Raw genomic sequence first — 16,094 nt, forward strand, 5'->3', positions numbered from 1 at the left:
AAAAGTTGAGTTAACTTAAAAAAATAAAAAGTTGAGTTAACTTAAAAAAATAAAAAGTTGAGTTAACTTAAAAAAATAAAGCAACCAGCTGCAAAGCTTTTTTGAGTTTACTGAACTTCAGGTCCATACAGTTGTGTGTACTGATTTCTTAAAGTTTGCTCAACCTCCTATTCAACTTTCAACAAACTCATAATGACTAGTTAAATGTACTTACTGAGGAAGGTTTACTCAACTTAAGCCAATAGTTTCAGTGAACTTTGAAAAATTAGTTTGCACAACTGCAACCACTGAAGTTGAGTAAACTCAAAAATGCTTTGCAGCTGGTTGCTTTATTTTTTTAAGTTAACTCAACTTTTTTTTTTTTACAGTGTGTGCTGAATTCTCCTCTCTGAAGAATGCCCTCGGGGGCTGGAAAGCGGGTGGCGGATTGCCTGTGGCGGGCGATGCAATGCAAAAGGCAAAAAGGTGAGGGTCACATTGGTACTTGTAGATCAGGTAGAGTGCCGCCCATTTCCTGGATGGTCCAATCGATCTCAGCGTTTTCGGCGCGAAACAAAGTTCTTTGTTCGGCTGAGTTCCTCCACCTGGCTATTATCCGGGGAAGATATGCTCATTCATTTTTCTTTACAACGCTGGTATTTTTGTAATAATGCATGTTCTGTAAATTCTTTTACAAGATTCGGTACAATCGAATTTTTCTGATTACAAGGATACCATGGATCATAAGTCTGAGATCTGGGAATACACAAATACAGGCTTTCCACTGTCTGTTGGCCTACACAGCTTGAGTTACATTCATATAATCCTCCTAATTATTCCAGACACATATAAAAACACTTCAAGCAGAAAAGTATACATTTAATAAGTTTTTGGGGTGGCTTTTAATCATACATTCCTCTGATACTAGTGGAACTCTCTATGTGTGTGTGTGGGGTGTCAGATATCGTGCAGGGCCATTTGGGGGGCAATAAAAGTCACTACGGGGCCTGCTTGTTATCTCCCAAGGGAGATCAAAGAGTGGTTTCAGACATCGTGGTGCCATTTCGGTCATCAATCGTATTAACCTGATCTGATAACGCGCCTCACGAGAGACGAGAGACATCTGGCCGTCTGCCAGATGAACAGACATCGTCATTGTGGCTACAAAAGGTAAACTAAAACAGTTATAAAAAGAATAAAAAAAATGATGCATAGATAAGATGCAATCAGTCGGACGTGGCACAGTGCTCATTCAGTAAACGCACAGCTAAACAGATGTTTTCAGTCTGGATTTGAATGTGGCTACTGTTGGAGCGCATCTGATCTGTTCAGGAAGCTGGTTCCAACTGTGGCTGGCATAAAAGCAGACTCTCCTTGCTTTGAGTAAACTCTTGGTATTTCTAACTGATTTGATCCTGCTGATCTGAGTGATCTGTTGGGTTTGTATTTAATCAGCATATCTGCAATATATTGAGGTCCTAGCTCATTGAGAGATTTATAATCTATAGTAGTACTTTAAAATCGATCCTAGATGTAACTGGAAGCCAGTGTAAAGACCTGAGGACTGGTGTGATATGGTCATATTTTCTGGTTCTGCTCAGAATCCTGGCAGCAGCGTTCTGAATGAGTGGCAGCTGTCTAATGGTCTTTTTGGGAAGGCCGGTGAGAAGGCCATTACAATAGTCCACCCTACTGGTGATGAAAGCATGAACCAGTTTCTCTAAGTCTTGCCTGAAAACAAAGCATCTAATTCTTGCAATATTTTTCAGATGATAGTATGCTGATTTAGTTATTGCTTTGACATGACTACTGAAACTCAGGTCTGACTCCAAAATCACTCCAATATTCCTGACTTGATTTTTTGTTATCAGACCTTTAGCCTCAAGATATGCGTTCACCTTGAGAATTTCATCTTTGTTCCCAAATGTAGTGATTTCAGTTTTGTCTTTGTTTAACTGAAGATAGTTTTGGCACATCCAGTTGTTAACTTCATCAATGCATTTGCACAGGGAGTCAATTGGGCTGTAGTGCAATTAGGTGATAGTGCTAAGTAGAGCTGGGTGTCTTCAGCATAGCTGTGGTAAGCAATATTGTTATTTTTCATTATTTGGCTCAGTGGCAGCATATACAGGTTAAACAGGAGTGGTGCAAGAATTGATCCTTGTGGGACTACTCATGTCATGGACGTTCACTCAGACTTATGGTCACCTATACTCACATAATAACCTCTCCCTTCTAAGTATGATCTTAACCATTTGAGGACCATCCCAGAAAGCCTGACCCAGTTTTCCAGCCTGTCAAGAAGTATGTTGTGGTCAACAGTATCGAATGCAGCACTGGGGTCGAGTAGAACCAGAATTGATGTTTTGGCTGTATCAGTATTTAAGCGAATATCATTTATAATCTATGAGCGCTGTCTCTATGCTGTGATGCGGTCGGAAACCAGATTGAAAATTGTCAAAGAATCCGTTTGAGTTTAAGAATTTGTTCAGTTGATTGAAAACAACTTTTTCAATGATCTTGCCAATGAAGGGGAGATTTGAGATTGGTCTGTAGTTGCTCAATATGGAGTTATCCAGATTTTTCTTTTTCAGAAGAGGCTTAACTATTGCAGTTTTAAGGGCGGTTGGAAAAGTCCCATAGAGAAGTGAGGAGTTCACCACTTCTAGGAGATCTGCTTCCAAACAGTTAAACACACTTTTGAAAAAAGAAGTGGGGAGTGCGTCAAGAGCGCAGGTTGATGTTTAAAGCACCTTACACACTAAAATACTGTGTCTTCTAAAATTTTTCCGTCAATTGTTTCGAAATTAGACATAGTAATTTTCTGAGGTTTTGGTCTGATCTGTCTGACCCCAGAGCAACTCAAGGATGTGCTGATTGCCTTTCTGATATTTTTGATTTTCTCTCAGAAGAAGGAAGCAAACTCGCTGCATTTGCTTTCTGAGAGCATTTCTCTTGGAATGTGACTCGGGGGGTTTGTTAGTCTGCCTACAGTAGCAAAAAGAGTGCGTGTGTTGTTTATGTGTCTGTTTATAATATTTGAGAAGAAGGTCTGTCTAGCTTTGCCTAGTTCAACATTGAAAGCATGAAGGCTGTGTTTATAGATGTTATAATGGACTATAAGTTTTGTCTTCCGTTCAGATTTTCTGCATTGTCTTTTCATTATTTGAACTGCTGTTGAGTTTCTCCATGGTGCCTTTTGTTTGCCACTCTTTTTCCTGACTTTCATAGGAGCAATATCATCAATTACACTCTTAACTTTTGAGTTAAAGAAGTCAAGGAGAAAATCAACAGAGTCTGCAGATATGCTTGGTGTTAGAGATAAAGCCTTCATAAACAGCACATTAGTGTTCTCTTTTAAGCATATCTTTTTGACAGAGACAGATCTAGCTTCAGTGGCAGGAGAGATTGATATGTCAAAGAAAATACAGAAATGATCAGACAGTGCCACATCCTTAATAACAATCGATGAAATTTTAGACCCTTACTAATAAGTAAATCTAGAGTGTGTCCACGATTGTGTGTGGGTCCATTTACATGCTGTGTCAAATCAAAAGTGTTAAGAACAGTCATGAGCTCTTTTGTTGTACTGGATTCAATATTGTCTATGTGAATGTTAAAATCCCCAGCAATAGCAAAACAGTCAAACTCGGAGGAAATGATTGATAACAGTTCTGTAAATTCCTCAATAAAGGCTGGAGAGTACTTTGGAGGCCTGTAAACAATGATAAGCAGGATGCGTGGAGCACCTTTTAACACAATACCCAGATATTCTAGAGACAAATATTCACCAAATGACACTTGCTTACATTGAAAGACATCTTTAAAAAGAGAAGCAACACCCCCACCTCTCCTAACTGCTCTACAAACACTCATAAAAGTAAAGTTAGTAGGGGCTGCTTCATTTAGGACTGTTGCACTACAGTTTTCTTCTAACCACGTTTCATTTAGAAGCAAAAAATCAAGGTTGTTTGTGGTTATTAAGTTGCTGAATAGAAATGATTTGTTCTTAAGTGAACCGATGTTTAAAAGTGCTAACTTAACAGTATTAATTTTTTCACCCACATTAGTCTTAGTTTGACAAGTGACAGGCAGCAGATTATATTGGTTTGTTAAACGGCTTGACAAGGCCTTAGACTTTCTTTCACGTAACAGAACAGAGATAGAGAAAGAGGCAGGCACACTGGCTTCCCACTTGTTTTATAAACATTTGATAAAGTTACTGTTATCATAGCGGGGACCCAAAACACATTACTGAGAGCTGGAATCAATTATTTTTGGTTCACCAAAAACAGATGGAGGAGGGTGTGGGCCCTGGCGTTGTGACCGAAGAAATCTCACAGGAGGAGGGGGAGCTGGGCCCACAGGCTTTGGTGGGTGTGGGGCTCGACGCTTTTTGGTTGATGTCTGGGGGCTCGCAGCAAGCGAGTGTGATAGTCTAGTTCCAACAAAAGAAAACTAGACTATCACACTCGATTGCTGCGAGCAATCGAGTTTAAAGAGACTCTTTAAGAAACAGTTTAAAGAGTTGCCCAGAACCATCATGTGCTGAAAAAAAATGAACCCCTCCCCCAAAAAAAACATGACAATCTGTTAATTAGACCTTTTATCCCATCGTTTTGCAGGGATTGTTTGTTGCTCTCTATGTCTTGCCAGTACTGGATCATCTCATTAGGTTGAAGCCCATGTGAAGTGATCAGGTTGCTGTACTTACAGCGGGAGTAGGGCACTCGCCAGTTATTAAACAGATCATTTGGTGTTGCTTCTGGCACTATCTTTAGTTTAGCTAGACAAATACCCACATAAACATCTTCTAAATGTATCCTGGGTATGATCAGAGACGCCACATATACCCTCTGAGCCACGTCACCTGAGAAAACATACCCAGTTCCCGAACAAAATATAGGGTAATAGCTGCAAGAGTACTCTTCTGGGGACATATACCATTTGCTGTCTTTGTATCGAACTGGAGAGAAGCCACTCATGATATATCCTGTGAAATAGTTTTTTGTGTGTTGTCCTTTGGGCTTGAGTAATTTCTGTATGAGATATTCGGTATTGACAAACATGTCAGTATCTGTCTTCATGACATATTTGGCCTCTGGACAATACTTTGTGATCCAATACATCCCCATCAGCGTCTTGAGGGTGAGGTTGTTGTAAGTGTCCATGTAATCTTGCTGAATGATGTCATGATGCTGTCGACTTTCATCCTCTATTTTCTTTCTTTCTGTGTCATCATTTACACCTAAGAAGAAAAGACGGATGAAACCCAAATCTCCTGCCATACTTTCATTGCCCCACGTCTTCCTGATGGCGTCCCTGGCTTCTGATTTTTTGGGCTCAACTGCAATCAAAAGCACTAAGAAAGGAGCTTGCAGCAGACATGCGTTCGGCTCATTAAGGATGTACTCATAAGGCTCAACTTTAAGTGACCTCTCGTCTCTCATCTCTTCACTTGAACTGATCTTCAAAACATCCGAAGCTGAGATTACATTTTCATTTGATATTAGTGTAGGGGCCACTTTTAACTCTCTCAGCCTGTTTGGATATAACGTGGAGTTGAAGGTTTTCAAGGTTTGGAGCCATTGAGTAGCAAACCCATCCTGGTAGATTTGACAGGGCTGCTGCTGGCCCTGAATAATGAAGCTTCCCACAACCACAAGCAGAAGAAGGAAAAGGGCAACCTTGCAGTATCTGCTCTTCCTCTTCCATCGCATCATCTCTTTGGGTTCTTTGGATTTGTCAAAACTCTTTATGATTCCAGATATGCATAAACCTGCAAACAAACAAAAAAAGAAAGAGGATGATTTTTTATTTATTTAATGTTACTACACTGTAAAAATAAATTTGTCTCCAATTAAAAATGTTCTAGTGATTTATCACATCTAAATATTTCAGTTGGCCAAATTAAATTTCTGTGAATTGATGCACTAGAAATTGACAATTTTCAATTGGAGACCTGATTTATTTTTTACAGTGTACAGAAAATATGCAATATATTTTACAAATTTATATTATGGGTTTATACATGGAATGTTTTTTAAAAGAGCTAAGTGTACTATAATCTCGGTGTCAAAGTGTGTTTTGGGTTGTTTCATGTTCATGTTTTTAAGTTTGCCATGTTCACTGTCATGTACTTCAAGGTTTTGTTGTGTATTCTTTTGTCATGTGATTCCCATGCCCTCATGTGTTCTTTGTGTCCAGTCATTAGTACTTGAGTATTTAAGCCCTCATCTTTGTCATTGTCCTTTTATGAAAGGAAGAAAAACAAAGACATTGAGTTATCAGTTAGTTTGAGTAAGAATGAAATCAAGAGTATTATTAAGAAAAGGTTGAAGGAAAGATGGCAAAAACAATGAGATCAGGAGAAGAAAGGTCAATGGTTTTACAGGATTCAAAGGAAAGTTGGAGAGATGAGAAGTGCAGGGAAAAATTGGAGAGATGAGATGATATCAAGGATGAGATTTAGACACACAAGTTGGTAACACTTTATAATAACCTTGTGAATGTTTTTGCTGGGGTTGGGGCCTTAAATTTGAGTATATAAATAAAACTAGGACAAGGACAAATAATGATACATATTATCAAATTTGCTGCAAATGCAGAAAAACTTAATATTGCTTTTTTGTCATTCATAAATGTCCCTGGCAGTAAAGCATTGATGATTTTGAGCTAGGATGCAGTAAATTTACTTCTTTTAAATGCTGTCATTATTTACTCACTCTCGTGTCATTCCAAACCTGTATGACTTCTATGAAACACAAAATAAGATGATTTGAAGAATGTTGGCAACCAAGCCATTTTGGTTAGGCTACCATTTGAATATTGTATGAACAAAAAATTATTTTATTTTATGCTACATAGAAATAAATTCATTTAGGTTTGGAATGACATTAGGGTGAGTAAATGATCACATTTTTGGGTTGACCAATCATATTTTTCAAGAGTTAACACATCATTTAAGTAAGACACTGATATCTATCTTTCATGAGGCTATTCAATTTCATTAAATCTATTAAACAAAGTTAATACAACTTTTAAAGAGGAATATATATATATATATATATATATATATATATATATATATATATATATATATATATATATATATAGATATATATATATATATATATATATATATATATATATATATATATATATATATATTTGTCCTTAATTCATGGGATCCAGACTTTAAAACAGTTTTATAGACTATAGTTTAACTTTAGGCCAGTTTCATTTAAATGTAAGATCATGGTAGTCACAGGGTAAAAAACTTAGACTGTACAAACCATGCTTCTCATAATATGGCTATATGGTTTCTAAAACTATAGAAAACATATATAATAAACTATTATATTTGTAAGTAAAAAAAACACCTGTAGAAAATATGAAAACAGCCTCTATAAAAGTGATTTATATTCTGCAATATTAATTTAAGTAATATAGCAACATTTTTAATAAATGTTTCTTCCAAAACACCATATTTATTCGCTGTTAGTAGCTGCAATGTAAATTGGGGTTCTGCTAAAGTGAAACGTTAGTGTGTATTGCCGTTTTCCACTTTACCTCGTCATTAATGTATGCTCGCGGCTGTTTTCAGCTGATTCAACACAGAACCTGTAATGTTCCCATATCACACAATTGTACAAAACAAAAGTCGGAGTCAAAATGCCGTATAGAGCAGCATTTAAACGCAGCGTACATTCGTCAGCGGCTGCGTTGTGCGGATATTCACCTTTTGCAGTTCCATGTGCTCAAATAATAAATAAATAAATAAATAAATAAAAGCGCCTAATATAGAGGGGAGGTCTCTCGCGCTTCGGCTTGTCAATTCAGAAGACAAACCAATGGGCCGCTGTCGCTGCATGTTGTCAGTGGTACAGTTTTTTTTTTTTTTAAAACACTAAAAGTACGTCGGCCCACCGGGCAAATGCCCGGTATGCCAGATTACCAGTCCAGCCCTGTTTGTATATATTAATGTGGTAGCCTGCTGTGTTTGGTGAAAGACACATTTAGTTAAGCCAAGTAAAGTCTAGCCAAGTTTTTTTGTTTGTTTTTGTCAAGCCAAGTCTTTGTTTTATGTTTAGGGATATTTTGGGTAACGCTTTAGATTACCGCCCAGAAACTACTGCATAATTAAAGTGAATTTACAGCATAATTTTCCGTAATTATAGTGTAACTATAAAGTAAGTACATGTAGGTATAAGAGAACAATATGTAATATTCGGGGAATAAAGGGGTACTATCAGGAAAATTAACAAATGATTTATTTAATGAGTATTTTTTTAAATTAAGAGGTAATTATCCATGTAGTTTTGGGGTAGTTTTTCAGAGTTTTGACCAGAGTTTTTCAGGGCGTGCACGTCACGCTTCAAACTAATGTGTTAAAAGAGTGAAATCAACTCTCGAATGCACACGCAGATGACTGCTGCTCAGAAGTGATATAGTCTAAAGTTTAAAAAATGTAAAATCTTGTTATTTTTCTTACAAACACTTATCGTGTCCCAGACACGCCAGGCTCCCACGTCACAGGCACACAGCGATCACTATCACCTGAGTATTAATCACCCACACCTGCAATCCATCATTACGCCAATCACCAGTAGCACAAAAGGCACACACACGCACCAAGTCACTGTCCGGTCTCGTTTGCAATAGGTACTAACCTCTTATGCTTACCTTAAGGACTCCCTTGAAGATACTTACCCGTCTCCGGTGTCTTCTTCCCAGTCTCCAGCGATCTCCAGTGTCCAGCGTGTGTGTGTTTAGTGTTCTCCATCGTTCCTCTCCAGAGCCCTCTCCTACGATCTCCAAGTGCACCCTGAGAACTCAAACCAAGATCCATCACCAGCATATCAGCATTCTGTCAAGTTATTAGTCTACTGGTTGCTCAATAAACCTGATTCTCTGTAGACTCTGTACCCCGTAACAGAAGACCGGACCATAACCGCGAGCACCAGTATGAGTCAGCCGGATCCCTTTCAAGATCTGTTGGATGCAGTATGTTTATCGTGTCCCAATTGAGCGGCAAGGCACTGCGCTGGGCGGAAACACTGTATTCACAGGATAATGCCATCGTGCGATCGCTGTCCAGTTTCATTGCCCACTTCAAAGATGTATTCCGAAAGCCAGCCTGGGATGCTTCAGTGGGTGAGCAATTGTATCACTTAAAGCAACATGACATGTCTGTGAATGAATATGCCCTACAGTTTCGGACCTTGGCCGCCGCCAGCGGGTGGAACGAGCAGTCTCTTCTAACAACCTATCGCCAAGGGCTAGATCCACGTGTGCGGTTGCATCTCGCTGCATACGAGGATACCACCGGGCTTGAACGCTTCATCCAGTTATCCATCTGCTTCGCCACTCGTATGCAGTCGTGTCTCGAAGAACACCAGGGCCAGTACATGAGCCTGCCATCCCTCTGCCGACCAGAATCCGTCAGCCCTCTAGAACCAGTATCCGAATCCATGCAAGTGGAGAACGCACGGTTAACCCCAGCGGAACGGAGGAGACGGCTTGGGCAAGGGTTATGTTTATATTGTGTAGCGATCACTACATCACCAAGTGTCCCACACGTCCTCCTCGTCCTTTGGTGAGTGTGATCTATCCTTCTTCTTACAAGAGTCAGCCACTGACCACAGTTGTGAACCTCATTACTGCCGATGTCTCATTGCCAGTCACTGCCCTCCTCGACTCCGGTTCCGCTGGGAACTTCATCTCCGGTGCACTCTGCCGTCAGCTCCACCTCAAGATGACTCACACTCCGTCCAACTACCAGGTTGAATCCATAACCGGGAAGCCACTAAGTAGACGCAAGGTTGGCCTTCTCGCTGGTCCCCTGCAGCTCCAGATCGGCATTCTTCATGTGGAAGACATCCATCTACTGGTTCTGGAGGATTCCACTGCTGACGTGATCTTAGGGCGCCCATGGCTGGAGCAGCATAACCCTGTCATCTCTTGGAAGTCCGGTGAGATCCTAAAATGGGGCGATCAGTGCTTCTCCAGCTGCTTGTCTGCACTCCCTGTTCCTTCCACGTCTCGTTCCAGGAGTCTTCCCTTCTGTGTGAAGTCCATCGAAAGCCCAATCGAGCAGTGGTCAGTAAAGATTCCACCCTGCTACGCCCCCCTTAGCGATGTGTTCTGCCCTCATCGGGCTTCCAAGCTACCTCCCCATCGGCCATGGGACTGTGCCATCGATCTGCTTCCAGGTGAGCCAGTGCCCAAGGGGAAGATCTATCCCCTATCCCTGCCGAAGGAGAAGGCCATGGAGTTCAGAAGGCACTCGACCAGGGCTACATCCAACCGTCTACGTACCCTACTGTGTCCAGCTTTGCGGCTTGCGACCCTGCATTGATTACCGGGTATTAAACAAGATCACAGTGAAAATTCCGTTATCCCCTTCCTCTCGTCTCAACAGCGCTGGAACATCTCCGTGGTGCCACTGTTTTCACCAAGATGGACCTCCACAGCGAGTATAACCTCATCCGGATACGTGAGGGGGATGAATGGAAGACCGCCTTTGTGACCCCTACTGGCCACTACGAGTAATTGGTCATGCCCTACGGCCTGGCCAACGCCCCCTCCGTATTCCAGGACTTCATACACAAGGTGCTCCGGGAGTTTCTCCACAAGTCCATATTGGTGTACATCGACGACATCCTGATTTACTCCCGGAGCTTGGCTGACCATCGCCACCACGTTGCAGAGGTCCTGCAACGCCTGAGGGAGTTCCAGCTATACTTGAAAGCCGAGAAGTGTTTCTTCCACCAGCCCTCAGTGCAGTTCCTTGGATACAACATCGATAGCAGTGGCATCCGGATGGATGAGGGGAACGTGGAAGCCATCAGGACCTGGCCAACTCCATCCACGATTAAAGAACTCCAACATTTCCTAGGTTTTGCCAATTTCTATAGAAGATTCATCCAGAACTACAGTATCATCTCCAGTCCACTTACCCACCTCCTGCGCAATAAGCCCATGTCTCTGTCCTGGAACCCTGCGGCCACAAAGGCGTTTGAGGACCTGAAGGAAGCCTTCACCACCGGTCCCCTCCTAGTACATCCAGATCCTACAAAGGCCTTCGTCGTGGAAGTCGATGCATCCACCACAGGAGCGGGAGCGGTACTCTCGCAGCAACAGGGGACACCCAGTCGACTCACCCATGTGCCTTCTTCTCCCGGAAGTTCAACCCGCCGGAGGTTAACTACGACATCGGGAACAGGGAGCTGCTTGCCATCAAGCTGGCCCTGGAAGAGTGGAGACATTGGCTGGAGGGGGTGAGCCCCATCACCTGGTCAGAGGAAATCCTTCCCCCCTCCAATGCCTCCGCCAACCCCCGCCGGGTTGCACACCAGGACTCCAGTACATCCCACGGACACAGCGCACTCCACTGATTCACTCCGCTCACACATCATTGGGCACTGGCCACCCAGGGATCAATGAAACCCTCTCGCTGCTACGAGACTGCTTCTGGTGGCCCAATATGGCAGGAGAGGTCAGAAGGTATGTGAGAGGGTGCTGGGAGTGTGCCATTTCGAAGAGTCACCTCCCTGCCGGTAAGCTCCTTCCTCTGCCCGTTCCTAATCGGCCATGGTCCCACCTAAGGGTGGATTTTATCACAGACCTCCCTGTGTCCGATGGCTACACCTGCATCCTTGTTGTTGTGGACAGATTCTCCAAGTCCTGTTGGCTCATTCCCCTGAAGGGCCTGCCCACGGCCATGGAAACCACCGAGTTAATGTTTAATGTGATTTTCAGATATTACGGAATACCAGAGGATATCGTGTCGGACTGAGGACCACAGTTCATTTCCCGGGTCTGGAAAGCATTCCTGTCGCTCCTAGGTGTGACCGTAAGTCTCTCTTCTGGTTATCATCCACAGACAAACGGGCAGACGGAAAGGAAGCTCCAGGAGATCGGCAGATTCCTCCGTACCTTCTGCCACGGCCACCAGAACTCCTGGACCCAGTTCCTGGGTTGGGCCGAGTACGCCCAGAACTCCCTTCGTCAGGCTACCACCGGACCTTACGCCCTTCCAGTGCGTACCCGGATACCAACCCCCCACTGTTCCCCTGGTCAGGGGAACCATCGGATGTCCCAGCGGTCGACTAATGTCACAGACACGCCAGGCTCCACGCCAGGCTCCCAATAAATATCGTACCGTAAGGTCAATATCGAAATTGAATCGTACCGTGAGATTTTGATATTGTTACATCCCTAATAATTACCCCTTAATTAAAAAATAATACAGTATAAACAATTTGTTTATTTTCCTGATTGAACCCCTTTATTCCCCCAATATTACATATTGTTCCCATATACAAGTATACTTACTTTATAGTTACACTATAATTACCGAAAGTTATGCTGTAAATTCACATTAATTATGCAGTACTTTCTGGGCTGTAATCTAAAGCGTTACCATATTTTGTTCATAAAAACTGCGCTTGGGTTCTTCAAGCTTGTCTCCAGGGGACTTGTTACATTAAGAATTACAAAATCTATTCATCAAAATCTTATTTGCTGTGTAACATGGAGTGTTATGGAATTTGGCAAGTTTTGGATGAATGAATCAAAAGTTGGTCTATACACTTAATCAAATTGTAATCTGTCATCTACACATATTAAACCACAAAAAGACTATTTAAATATGAAGTCTGTGTGAATGCATATTTGTTATCATACAGACAGCACATTCTCTTTTAATAATTGTTTTAAACATATTGTTCTGTTATTGCAAATCTGTTGCTATAATTACCTTGAACAAAGCTGACAAACATTTCCTTTATTTCCTACATTTCCAAACATTACATTAGACCTTTATTTCAAAATATATTGAATAGTTTTAGCAAATCTTATTTGCTAGTTAAATCTACAACACTTGCCAAATATTAGATCAAATGAGAGCAGAATCAACTTTGCTCTGCTGTCTGCAATCGTGTCAAAGATCAGACACATTTCTACGTGCATCTTGAAAAGCAGACGTTTTTAAGTGTGAGGTAAGGATTGCTTTGTTTTAAATTGTTTAAAACATGGTTGCAGAGTTGATCATGAACTGGTTGTTTACCATACCAAGATAAACATTAGCTACTATTTTCATTCAATCAGTTATTATCCATTTATTTCCATTGTTATTCTGTGAAAGGGGTGGCCACTTTGCTCTGTCTTTCCTTAAAATGCTAATTCTTTTAAAAATTCTGTATAGAGTTATTTTCCTAGTGATATAACTTTTATATAAATCACGGGTGCCCAGTGCTGCTCCTGTAGGGTCACTGCGCTAGACATTTTCACTTTAACCCCAATTAAACACTCCTGAACCAGCTAATCAAGCTCTCAGCATACTGGAAAATCCCAAGCAGGTGTATTGCAATTTAAGTTACACTCTGCAGGACAGTGACCTTTCTAAGATATATATATATATAGGAAAGTTCAACTGCAGTAGCCACTCAGATACAGCATTTTACACTACAGCATTGTAGAATTAAAACACTTCATACCCAGATGTCAAATGTAACAAAAATGACTATGTGAGTTTAATGTCTCGGGGAATAATTAACTCAAAAGGGATTTAATATTCATGAATTTATGAATATAATTTGCTAGTCGTTCATTACGTATTAAAATTTTCCGATAGGGAAATATGTTTAATTAAATACAAGTAACCCTTTACGGAATTGCTTGAAATTATCTTACTAAGTTTGTCCTGCAAATTAGTTATAGACTTTCAAATCAATTCTCAATAAGGGATTACTGCTTTACGAGCGCATAAGAAACATTAACTTTACTGATCAGGACAAAATCAATATTTCAAATGGTCGTACAAGTTACTTTACTAGAATAGTAGCATAAGCAGTTAGGTAACGTTAAGGATCGTAAGTTTCATTGACTTTGTGTATGTGGAAGAGTAACAGACTCAATTCATTAAATGTCTCTTGGAAGTTTAATAAACACAGACTAAAAATAATAACACTACAATTCACACAGAAAGTACACACTAAATATGCAACAAGAGAGTAGGAATATAGATAGTAAACGAAAGAATATGGTACATAAACGAAAATAATTAATAGACTAAAATTAGAGAGCTAAAGAGGGAGAGAGAGGGAGAGAGAGAGAGAAAGAGAGAGAGAGAGAGAGAGAGAGAGAGAGAGAGAGAGAGAGAGAGAGAGAGAGAGAGAGAGAGAGAGAGAGAGAGAGAGGCAGCTTCACTTCAGTTACACAGAGATCTCACGGAGTTAACTTGTCCCAACGGGAAAATAACACGACCCTTTTAACAGCCGTTTGGATTTTAGAAATAATAATACTTGCTTTAGTTTTGGCTTCTCGCGTGTGTTCCGAGTTCAAATGTCCTGCATGTCCGGCGGTTCTTTCCGAGGTCGGTGTGGAGCGGCTGGTCGCTCTAGAAATGGGCTGCGTTCTCCCCTCCGAAAATGCCCTAGGAAGTTGGTAGATCGCTCTGAGGCGTTCGATGCGACGAAGAAGAGAGACCAAAGAAATGTTTCCACTTGTCTTTTAAGAGAATTAATCCACACCCCTTCTGGGTTAGTTTACCCAATCCAGAGGGTGAATTCTGAGCGGGAAAAATTCTCTTTGTCTCGGTTTACGACCTGCTTTGCATGTTTATGAGGTGTCGTAAAGGGTGTCGATTTTGATTCGGCCACAAACCTGTCGAAGATGTCACTTGCCCAGACTCGTTGGCATCGGGCCCCTAATTTATATGCGGCTAAAAGCTATCCACCCTTTACATCAACATTGACTCATCTTTGATCCTCATGTGAGAGACCACAGACGCTACACAAACAATTTACTCAAGTCAATGAACAGCAATAATAAAGCCTCAGTCTTGCAGATTATTAACTAATAAAAGTTTTTTAGGGTTTAGTTACCCTTTAAAAGTAAATTACAGAATATATTACAATTTTTAGTTTTGGTTGGATCTCTTTAACACCAACTGTAAATACGACCACAGATGAGGGTTTTAATTTTTTTCTTGTCTCCTACTTCTATATCATAATCAGCTTTATTGGCAAGTACAGTGGGTTCACAAAACGTCACATGTACTATACATTTGTCTAGTATACTAAGGAATTTGTCTAGCTCTTGTGTACACTAGACTAGAGCCTTTCTCTTGTCACTAGCTAATTGTGAATACACACATCACAGACTGAATGATTTTTCATGTTTAGCCAGAAATAAAAGTAAATTCGTGTTGGCATCCACACACACACACACACCAAATTAGTTTGACTTACTTCATTTAAACCAGGATTGCTGGAAAGAATGGGATAGACCAAGCGTCAGATGATATCTGGTTTGACGGTTTGGATAAATGTTGTTTGTCTGCTCCAGCAGTCCCACACCTTTTTTATAGCTTCCCCATTTCATTCTCTTCCTCCTCCTATGGTTTGCCACTCCTTTACTTCTCATCGCTTCAGTTTGCAGCTTGTCGTCCTGTAGATTTCATAGATGTGTGATTTTAGGAGGTCAACGATTGACCTTGCTTTAGATGTTTCCCTCATTCATAATTTCAATTTCTAAAACCAAAATAACTGCCTCTCTTGACAAACCCTGACTAAGACATGATGGGATCCAGAGTGAATGAAGCCACTTTAGGATGTTCTCATGTTGCTAAAAACCTCTTGCCTGTAACTTACAGCGATGATGCTGTGCAGCTTTCTTCTTTTGTGCTGTGCTGCTCTGCTGTTCTGATCATTAGGAGGAAAAAAGCTGGGGGAAGGGAGGTGAAAATGTGCAAATGCTAGATCCGCACACACACATTATACCTTGTGATTACAGAGCTCTCAAGTCTCGACACACGCATTTCAACCCGTTCACACGCCACACCTAGAGGAATCAAGCGAGTTCCCCATAGAGTTCTAACGGCCCTGCCACCGCCACGCACCAGTTAATCTAATAAAAATAGAGACCGAACAGCCAATCATAAAATAGATTTGCTGTATCTGGGTAAGATATAGATATTCCCTCCACCCAAGAACGTCACATTCTGTGATTCACTCCACGGCCTCGCTCATTGAATCAAATGCTCGCTGAAGTACCGTTAGTTGGCAACAAAACTTAAAGGAAACATTGTCTCAATCATGATTTGAAAA

The 16,094-nt window shown here is 41.0% G+C and overlaps 1 protein-coding gene across 3 annotated transcripts; it reads right to left on the minus strand.

The window, feature by feature from the left end:
- Positions 1 to 359: 359 nt before the first annotated feature.
- On the minus strand, positions 360 to 15,879 carry LOC137090248 (beta-1,3-galactosyltransferase 2-like). 3 transcript variants are annotated; one of them, XM_067454119.1, is made up of 3 exons: positions 15,768 to 15,879; positions 15,237 to 15,435; positions 360 to 5,758 (listed from the first exon to the last, which is right to left on the minus strand). In XM_067454119.1, the coding sequence occupies exon 3, from the start codon at positions 5,700 to 5,702 to the stop codon at positions 4,521 to 4,523; it is 1,182 nt and encodes a 393-aa protein (XP_067310220.1). In that variant the 5' UTR covers positions 5,703 to 5,758; positions 15,237 to 15,435; positions 15,768 to 15,879; the 3' UTR covers positions 360 to 4,520. The 3 variants fall into 3 exon arrangements, with proteins under 3 accessions (XP_067310220.1, XP_067310219.1, XP_067310218.1); XM_067454118.1 differs by having other exon boundaries at positions 15,639 to 15,873; XM_067454117.1 differs by having other exon boundaries at positions 15,237 to 15,873.
- Positions 15,880 to 16,094: the final 215 nt, after the last annotated feature.

Source organism: Pseudorasbora parva, chromosome 9, assembly GCF_024679245.1.
Source record: "Pseudorasbora parva isolate DD20220531a chromosome 9, ASM2467924v1, whole genome shotgun sequence".
Taxonomy (NCBI): domain Eukaryota; kingdom Metazoa; phylum Chordata; class Actinopteri; order Cypriniformes; family Gobionidae; genus Pseudorasbora; species Pseudorasbora parva.

Bases quoted from the DNA above. Each gene is read 5' to 3' on its own strand.
- LOC137090248 (XM_067454119.1), bottom strand. From the start codon at position 5,702: ATGATGCGATGGAAGAGGAAGAGCAGATACTGCAAGGTTGCCCTTTTC.